The 9,917-nt window shown below is 38.7% G+C and overlaps 1 protein-coding gene across 1 annotated transcript; it reads right to left on the bottom strand.

The window, feature by feature from the left end:
* Positions 1-2,436: 2,436 nt before the first annotated feature.
* On the bottom strand, positions 2,437-9,917 carry dsc2l (desmocollin 2 like). The gene is made up of 16 exons (XM_040021478.1): positions 9,572-9,917; positions 9,345-9,435; positions 9,028-9,236; positions 8,830-8,934; positions 8,335-8,490; positions 7,940-8,084; positions 7,699-7,853; positions 7,463-7,597; positions 7,143-7,328; positions 6,750-6,997; positions 6,521-6,663; positions 5,804-6,022; positions 5,010-5,231; positions 4,693-4,808; positions 4,251-4,568; positions 2,437-3,878 (listed from the first exon to the last, which is right to left on the bottom strand). Exons 1-16 carry the CDS (start codon positions 9,608-9,610, stop codon positions 3,681-3,683), a joined length of 2,685 nt encoding a protein of 894 aa, XP_039877412.1. The 5' UTR covers positions 9,611-9,917; the 3' UTR covers positions 2,437-3,680.

Below are 9,917 nucleotides of genomic sequence, written 5' to 3'. Positions count from 1 at the left end.
TGAGAGGTGTTCAGACACTCCATCCTAACAGTGACAGCTTTTTATAAGAACTTCTGTTTTGTTTTCTTATTTGCAGAGATATATGACTTGGATGATCTCAAACATGAGCTGCACACAAGTCAAAAGGATTTTGCAAAAACTGACCAGGATACTGGAAATACTTTGTTTCTTGAACCTTTCAAAAAGGCGTAAGTTAACCATACAAGTAATTTGATGAGATTATGTGGTCTGTAGATTTTTAAATTATGCATATCTACTGAGCATTTGTATTAATGCACAACACGACAGAGGAACTATTAGCACTTTGAGCATTTACTCTTGCAGCCCTACACCTTTTTGAATGTACCGCGACAATACATACAAAATGTATGTACAGTGCCCCAGGAAGGCACTACTCCATATTGAACTCGGATTTAGCCAAGTGTCCTCAGACAGTCTGTTGGAAGGAGAAAACATCCTATCTGGAAAGATTGTTTTCACAGTATGACAAAAACTAATTACAAGCAATAAATTAATTTCACGCTACTGCTTTAGAATTAATTGCATCCTTACAGAAGTAACTGGAAGTGATGGTTCAAACGGGCCTGATAAGGGTGGACACACAAAATAGTCTATTGAATTTTGTGGCTTATCAGTGTCATTGCTTTGCGTAGGAAGGCATTTCATAGCAATTAAAGAAAATTATCTAAAATTCTCTTTGTTGTTATTTTAATTGCTGGTTGGGTATTTTTGTCATGCATTTCCAGCAGCACGTTTTGCATTAGGGCGGCTGTGCATGCTGTTTTGTACAGCAGGCCCTTCTTATGTTTGTTATGGGTTGTTTTGTTTTGTTTTTATATATAAAAATGTGTGAAAATAAAATCTTTGTAGTGAACTAGTAAGGCAGGATAAGGTCTTTTTAATTTTGATGAAACTGCCATGTCAATCTCTCTCACCCTGCTTCTCAGTTTAAACATACTTGAGACATATCACAGTCATTTAGTGGTCAGCACCTATAATTAAACTGTCAAATGATTTTGCTTATCAGCTATCTTTCACACCCTTGACCTCGGGGCTTAGTCATCACTGTGAGCAATTCCAGAGTCATGAGTTCATGACAGCAAAAAAGTTGCTATATTAGCAAGTTTTAAACATCTAAACTGCTTGAAAAGAAAAGAATCAGGGTTATGGCTTTAAAAATACTTAGGAATCTGAAATAAAGACACTTTTTATTGCAGATTACTACAAGATCAGTCATCAACAAAAGGGTTTTACCTTAGTAGAGAACAGTTCCTTTTTCAAATATAGGTAGAAGAGCTGCTATCTCTGCTTGGATCGCATTCTTCAGATATTTGGGTTAAGCTTTTTTTTTGTGGAGGGGGGTCATTATTTTCAGTTAGGTGACTTATGTTCAAGATCACCTAATTAGTCCCTTTGGGATTTTGAGCAAAAACCCTTCATGTTCACATGTTGTTCACATCTTCCCATAATTGTGACAGTATTATTTTAATCTGTACCGATATTGTTGCGTTTCTAACAAGATTTCACTGTTTGATCGGGGTGACATTTTTTCCAGGAATTAATTTCACCATTTATTCTTCTCTCTGCCATCATATTTTATACTCATCATCACAATGTGACAGATGGCCCTTTCCAGAGCCTGCGATTGCATATTTCGAGCCTCAGGTGTCCTTTGTACGTCATCATATTAATAAATTGCATCAGAGACTGGTGACTTGTTTATAACTTCAGTGCGTATTTACATTATCTATAAATTAATCCAAAGTGTTACGAGAACTCTGGGGAATTTCAGTTGAGGTTTCAATACATTTTTCATTGAATATTATTTATTTACAGAGGTTTTTGAATAACAAAGCAAAGTCTGTTATCTATACTATCTGACAATTTAAAACAAATTATTGAGAATTGTTAAATTACACTAATTGGGCCATTGCATAAATTTCCTGTAACCGGAAACTTTATGTCTAAAGAAGTCATTTACTGTTTACAAAATAGAGTTTGTTACCATGATTACAGTTAGAACATTTTAACAATAGGGTAGAACAATGTTGCCATAATAACACCAGTGCACCAACTGGATCTGCCAAAGACTGAAAGTAATTATTAGCCAAGGAGTTGGAACATTGAACTCATTGTATTACGCAAGCTATCTGTGCCCCACCCTGTAAAACATTCACCAGGGTGCACACAAAGCCCGAGCACAATAAGCAACCAGACTGCGACCTTTCTGTACAACCAGAAAAAAGAATAAGGAACATTTTTTAAAAAACAAACTAAAATTTAAATAAACAGTGAAGACTATAAGCACAAACAGTAGTGCTTATAGTTGTACAACTACATAAATGCTTATTGCATGTGTGCTATGGTATTTTATAATCTTCATCTTGCACTTATAGTTCCTTTAAATGTAGAAAAAGAAAAAAAAACAACTGCTACTGTTGCAAAAATTAAACAACACTCTTTAATGTTAATGTCAAATTACAACTAAAACCACATAATATACATATAAGGTATACAGTTTTTTGACTGGGTTTTTCCTGTGCAGCCAGTTATATTTAGTTTTGGGCAGTGTCAGTAACACCTTACCCCTCCGGTTCACACCCTTGTGCAGATTTAAACAGGACTACTGTTGGGAATGTTGCAATAACCTGACTGACAGCGAGCTCAAACTGCACCCGTCTGACAGTCAGGGAGTTGAAGTAAATCATGGTTACACACAATTTCTGTGGCATTGGGAAATTGTGCAGAAGTAAATCAACACTGTTTAAAATACACCATTATAAATGTGTAGTTTTACATTAAATATTGTGAAATATTAGAAAAGATTATTTTGTTTCATTATTTGTTTTACTTCAAATATATCGACAAAGCCTGAAATTCAATAAGGATAAAAAAAACATGACTGAAATAGAAATGCATTCTTTTTTTACACCAGACAACGATTAATAAACAAAGTTTTTTAAAAAAAAAAAATACCGAAGTTCCTACTAACAAACATGTTAATACTCAGTAGCCGCATTTCAACCCAAAATAACAAGAAGTTCTAGTCCCAAGAGCTTTTTTGTCTGTACTCCCACCAATGTATTCAGACCCACAAAGCTTAAGCAGACGTCGTGCAATTAAATATGAAAAAGCAACACCAGTTTCGTTGTTCTCCATCTCCCTTCACTGCTCTCTGATGTAAGTTTAAGTTAATGATTACCAACAATTTATGTGGTAAACCTTGAAGGCAGTGTGATTTTTATGAGAAGTTGCTTTCCAACCAGAAACACTGCAATCCCTGGACCAAAGGCTCCTGAAGTGTCACAAAGTGCTACCCTCCAAAAATATAAAGATATGAAATCATTCTTCCAAGAACTTCATTTAGACCTTGGTTCCTGAGGTACAAACCTCCAAAAGACTGCAGTCCCTGTGGTGGAAACGCGGCTATTGACATACAACATAAAGTATGCACAACCAACAGCATCTACATCATTTTCAGTGCAAATGACTTTTACATAAAAAAAAACTAAAATAACAACAACAAAGACATAAAGCAACTAAGAGCAATAGCATATACACACCAGCACCACCTGCCTGTTCTTTTTTTATATTCTTACCCCAGTAACAAGCCAAGCATTCAAACCCAATCTGCATCTTTTATAGCTTAAAGTAAACAATATTATCTGGAGTGTCACTTTTCATGTCTTTCTGCAGACCTCTGCAAGAGTTTTGAACTTTGGTCCGAGTGTGTTCAGAAAGTCAAGGTTATCATTGTCATTATTATCACTGCAGCATCCGACAGAGCCAGCTACAGAGCCACGTCCCTCGAACCCGTAGGAGTGGATGATATCATCTGCGTATCGCCCATCCTCCACTGTTCCCATTTGGATCAATTTCTGGAAGACACAGGCAGTTTGTTATTACTCCTTGGACTAAGCCTGGATGATAGGAGCAAGCATACAACACTTTCAAAGCTGCTCGGGATATGACTGACGGACGGATATTACACATCGAGCAAACAGATCTCCAACAGGTTAGAGAAATAATATCTTTCACCAAAGGTGAGAAATATTGAGGTTTACACAGGATGCTATCACAGCTTAGAGAAGAAGATAATATTACAAATGGGAGTTAACTTATCTGTAACAGGTAACACATTATTAAACCGCAGAAAAAGAAACTTCTGCTGCTCTCTTTTTGACTTTTTATGCAAACTTCTGCCACTAAAACAAATAAATAATATGTTTGTAATCATAAAATAACAATACCTGATGTAGATAGCGGCCATTTGTTTCCCAATTATACAGAAGAGCTGGGTCCATGTTGTGTTGTCTGTAGTCAAAGTCTACACCACTACCAACAAGCTGACCATAGGATTGACGATCTATGGTCATGTCATACTGGCCGGTATAGTAATCCTGCATATTAGCTGCAGAAATATCAGTCCTTCCATGCATCCCATTCTCGTGAACACCAAGGGTTCCAATAGTGCTTCCACTCTTGTTCCCGATCCATGAAGGATTCATCATTACACCCTTTACTGCTTGGTCAATCTCAAAAGTGGGACCATTGATGAGACTTGCATCCTGTCAATCAAAGCAAACGTGGCAATTAAATAAATGAAGCAGAAGGGGAAAAGAAAAGAAGCAAATATGGTTTCCTTGTGAGTAACGGTAAGCCAAGGCAATGCTTCCGCATTACTGTCCTTACCACTTCGTCCCCTGGGGCCTCCGTGTTGGATTTGAGTAGGATTCCTCCAGTGTCTGCTGAGTCGTCAAGTTGCAACTTCTCTCTCTTTGTTAGACAGAAAAATGCAAGGAGCAGGACTGCAACAACAAAGCAAGCGTGTTCAAAATGACAGCTCACAGAGTACTTTTATGTGCAGTAAGCGTCACAAGAATAAGCATAGCAGCATTATACACTACACTATTGTATGCAAAATTGCTTTTTGCATATTGGAAACTGAACAAACTACGAAAGAACCTCCAGCTAACCCTTACTACTTATAATTACAGTGGAAGACTCACAGAGCAGTAGGAGGAGGGCCACAGGCAACAGCATAGTCAGTATTCCCAGCGCTCCGAGCGACACAGACCTGTCCTTGCCAGGGCAGACGCCATTCTTGCACTTGCAGACTCTCAGATTCACTGTCTGTGTTTTGCCACTACCCTGAAGATCTGTAACAGTCAGGTCAACGGTGTGCATCCCCAAATAAAGCGGTTTGAGCTGCTCCAATGTAGCTGCAGTGTCTAAGAAGGAAACACGTGATAATTATAAAGAGACTCAAGCTTAACCAAGAAAAGCACCAAAAAAAGACTGAAGAATATTGTTTCAGGCTACATCATGTGACTTTAACATATACTTAATACTAAGATTTGTAATAAAATATTTATACTTCATAAAACAGAGTATTACTGTGTGAATGTATGTGATTTATGATTTTACTGTCCATGCAGTAAAACCCATGTCCACATTTTTAGCCCCCAACATATACTAATCTACTCGTTTTAAAAAGTGCACAAACAAAACAAAAGATGCGTCGACAAGTTCACGCAGTTCCAAGTCTTTTTCTCAACTACATTTGTTCTTCATTACATATTTACTTCTGAAAACCGAGTATTCACAGAGTTGTGAAACAAAACAGCTCCACAACACCCTCACATATTTGTTTCTTTTCTCACCACTGGAATGATACCATGTCACTTTTTGGATCACGCTGTACATAGGGTACTACAAACATTTGTAAAAAAAAATCTTTTCGTTCACATTTGATTAAAAAGATACACTTTGCGCTTCATCGTGTACAAAGACAGCCACTTACCATTAAGACTTTTCACAGACCATGTGCCATCATTGTTATTTGGTAAACTGAAGGCGAATGGGGAAGAAAAGGGACTCTGATCTTTGTCTTCGGCCACCACCACCACAGAGCCGAGCACTCCATCCTCCTGACACAACGTGAGCTCACTAGGAATCGTAGGAATGTTGTCGTTTTCATCCTCCACCCAAATGACAACTGTTCCTGTTGCTGACTTGGAGCCTGAAACACAACAGCATTACTGGTTCTCACGTAGTCGTGTGGACATGTTGGCACACAGGAACAATGGAACACACCATTTTCATTACAACAACGCGGTGTCACCTAAGTGCAAGTTTTAAGTTCTGCCAAGCACTGGGATATGTGCCCAATTTCCACAAAACACTCAAAGGAACATGAGTCATTGTAAATGACTAGCCACTTGATTTTTTTTCCAACAGGTTTTATCTTGTCAACAGGTGTTCTCATGAAAAATAAAGCCGCTCAGACAAACAGCTCAAGGTGGAGCTTGTACTTTTAACAACTTTCGGATTGTTTGACACACCGCAAGAAGAAATGAAGGAACGGCAATAAGGTTTATTTAGTCACACAAGGCACTACCTCAAATGATCTGGCAAATATCCATCAGGTAATATAGAATTGAGTACAGAAAGGACCACTTGTGTATTATTGAAGGTTGTGTTTTCTTCATCAGTACTGAAGTGCCTACAAAAAACTTACTAGCATCAACAGCCCTCACTGTGATGTTGTAAAACCCATCGTGAACAAGCGGTGACTCTCTGTCAATTGTGTTTGCCACCCTCAGCTCTCCCGTGTCTCTGTCAACATTGATCCAGGAGCCCGGGTCTGTGATCTTGAAATACCTAAGAGACAAAAAAGTACTCGCATGTTCACTCTTGTAGTCCAAGTCACGAGAACAAGTGTTATTGGGGCAAATTGAAGTCCTTACTTGATGCCTTTGCTGCTCTTCGTCTCAGGGTCTGTAGCTATATAAGTTCCTATCACTGTGCCATTTGGTGTGTTCTCTTTGACATTGAAGCGGATCGAAGGAGCAGAGAATTCTGGGCCTTCATCGACATCGGTGACACTGACCTTCACAGGGATGGAGTTCCAACTGGCACTGCTGCCACTCAGCGGTGCTTGATTTTGTGCCGTGATCTGAAGCTGTACACTCTTCGTCTTCTCATAATCTAATGGCTGAAAAAAAAGAAAGACATTTAAAAGTTTATGACTATAAATCAGTTTTATAAAGGCGGACTTTCCGTTAGATGTGATCCATGTAAAATGCTACTACCAACATTACTAAATGATAATAACGAATTTAATAAGAAGTCAGTCTCACCTTTGAGACGTACAGAAGCCCTTCATTTGTTTGGGGGTCAGTAACAATCCTGAAATTTCCATTTTCATTTCCTTGAGTAATGACAAACTTTGATATCCAGTTTGGTGTGTTTATCAAATCTTTATCTTGAACTGGAATCCGAAGTAGAAGTTTTTCACCTTCATTCTCTTGCACAGCGGCATCATACTAAAAGAAAAAACACGTTTTTTGGGGGGAGGGGAGATTACTAAACAACCAATGTTCATGGAAAATAAATATGACAAATGTAAGTATTAGTTATTCAGACAGATTACATACTGACAGTTTTTTCAAACACTTACAGATGTTTTCATGAAGGTTGGCGGGTTGTCATTGATGTCACTCAGAACAATTGTTGCTGTTGATGTGGCAACCAGACCATTTGCTGCACCATCCATATCCTGGATTTGTACAACCACCAAATGGTTGTCTGTTAACTTAAAAAGAAATGTTGCAAAATATAATAAGGAGAACATGTCAATGCTATTTTCATTTAAATAAAGTTCACAGGTTTCACTGATGCAGAAGCAGTGCTCACCTCTCTGTCTAGGGTGTTGGTTTTTGTAGTGATAACACCTGTTTCCGGATGAATGGCAAACATGGCTGTTCCAGTTAGGAGTGTATACCTAATCTTCACATGGTCGGTGCCAATTTGGTCTTTGTCGGTTGTATTCACCTTTCCCACCATAGTCCCTGTTTGGAAACCACAATCATTTAGAGCAACTGCACTGAGGCCAAACACCACAGATTTATCTGTTACTCTATTTTGCTTTTCTCACCTACACTACAGTGCTCAGGAACCGTAAACTGTAGAGGACCTACAAACTCCGGTGGATTGTCATTTACATCATCTACAACCACTTTCAATGGCAGATTCTCATCTGTCTCCTTTTTTGTGATCGTGTCCCAAGAACGCACCACAAACTATAAACGAAAAAGACAAACGTGTAAGCAAAGTTAAAGGCAAAAACATTATAAGACATATATAAATTGTGTCACTTCCAGGTTTGAGTGAACAATATAAAAAAATGCGTAATAGAGAATCAAAACTCAAAACTAACAAGTTGACAATCCGTCATTATTTTATTTAATGATAAATCGTTCTTTTTGAATGACTGCTGAACAGTAATGCAACTGACTAAAAACCTTAAATCATTTTCATGTTCACACTCACACTATATACTGGGAACGCCTCACGGTCCACTGCTTTGAGCAAGAACAGATCCCCTGTGTCTCTGTCCAGTCTGAACACTCCAGTTGGATACTTATCGAATCCTTCTCCTTCGACAGTGTAGAACAATTTATATCTGGCTGAGGTATCTGACACCAGCTACAGGGAAAACCAAATAAAACACACATATTAAAGAAAACAAAAACAACAAAAATTCTGTTATTCAATTTTCATAAAGCAGCCTACTGTGAGCTCTTTCAGCTCGTAGCGTTATTAAATAGATCAAAACTGTAGACAGTTTCCAATCTGACATGCTGGTAATGTAACTTAAAAAAGAACATCAAAGGAAATAATCACTGAATTTAATTAACAGGCGTGACTCCTGAAATAATCAGATAATTTGAGGGGGGAAGTGAGAAAAGAGAACAATGTGTACTGAAAATAAACATTTGAATAGCACAGTGCTTATAAATGATATGAATTATACATTTAATTTACCCTTTCGACTAGTTTTGGATAGGGTCCTACGTAATTCTCCACTACGTTGAAGTTCGGAGGTGCCCAGCGTCTTTTAGACCGACTCAGGAATTCTTGGCCTCCGTGCTGTGACATTCCAACAAGTCAAGATATGTTAGAAAAAAAACGCACCATGCTTTCTGAGCTGTATAAACGGCTCACAATATGCAGTTGCCTTACATGTTTTGTCGGCATTGTACTGCGGACAAGGTGAACTTCCATCTTACTTTCCGGTCCACTATTGTCCTGAGCGCACACAAAAAATGTCCGTCCTCTTTCTGCCACTGAGACAGACGTTAAAGCTACCACTGCTCCATTACTGTTTATTGTAAAACTCGGGTCCTTCACAGTTAACAGCGTTGATTTGGCATCACAGCCGACGGTTTCAACTGAAAACCGAAAAAGGGAAAGTTAAAAAGAGCCATAAAACACAAAACAGTCGGCCTACAACACTTTTTCACACAGACGGAATGAAAAAAAAGTAAGCAGAGCAGCACCTTTTGCTACTTGGTATTCAGGTGGAATTGTTTCAGGTACAATTACGTAGAGAGACCTCGGGAGAGAGCACGACTCCACACAGGACAGGATCTGAAGGTGAAAGTGAGTTTCAAACGGGCTTGTGGCGTTTAAATGTTGCTATAGCAAACGGCATTGACAGAAGTAACAGACAGCAAAGCGTATTGGTGATGTAGGAGTGCTATAAAACCAAACTAGAAGCGCTTACCAGCATTAGGCAGATGGTGGAAATTAAAACTCTCCCCATCTTTGGAAGAAAAAAAAAGTAAAAGGCTGACTTTGTCCTGGGTCCAAGTGGGGAGAGTCCGGTTAGTGTTTCAGAGAGTAATAGAAAACAAATGCGTCTAGTCTACTCGAGAGTTTCGTCTCTTGTCTGTTGCTTCACTTCTCTGTTAATGCGAAAAGGCAGGCGTTTCTCAGACGGCTCTATCTGTCGCTGTTGGGTGAGTCAGCGGACACACCTTTGCTGACACACCCAAGTGAAATTTCAAACAAGCGAAGTACCTTTGGGCTGTGCTCGCTGGTGTCTGCTGAGAAAGCCAACTCCCTCAAAG

Source organism: Simochromis diagramma, unplaced genomic scaffold (assembly GCF_900408965.1).
Source record: "Simochromis diagramma unplaced genomic scaffold, fSimDia1.1 OVJJ01000205.1, whole genome shotgun sequence".
NCBI lineage: Eukaryota > Metazoa > Chordata > Actinopteri > Cichliformes > Cichlidae > Simochromis > Simochromis diagramma.
The sequence above is the reverse complement of the archived record's forward strand: the minus strand, read 5'-3'. Positions and strand labels throughout refer to the sequence as shown.

Bases quoted from the DNA above. Each gene is read 5' to 3' on its own strand.
- dsc2l (XM_040021478.1), bottom strand. From the start codon at position 9,610: ATGGGGAGAGTTTTAATTTCCACCATCTGCCTAATGCTG. The intron at 8,085-8,334 runs GTGAGTGTGAAC...TTTCGTTTATAG, and splicing joins AGGCGTTCCCAGTATATAGT to TTTGTGGTGCGTTCTTGGGA. The intron at 6,664-6,749 runs GTAAGGACTTCA...TTTGTCTCTTAG, and splicing joins AAGAGCAGCAAAGGCATCAA to GTATTTCAAGATCACAGACC.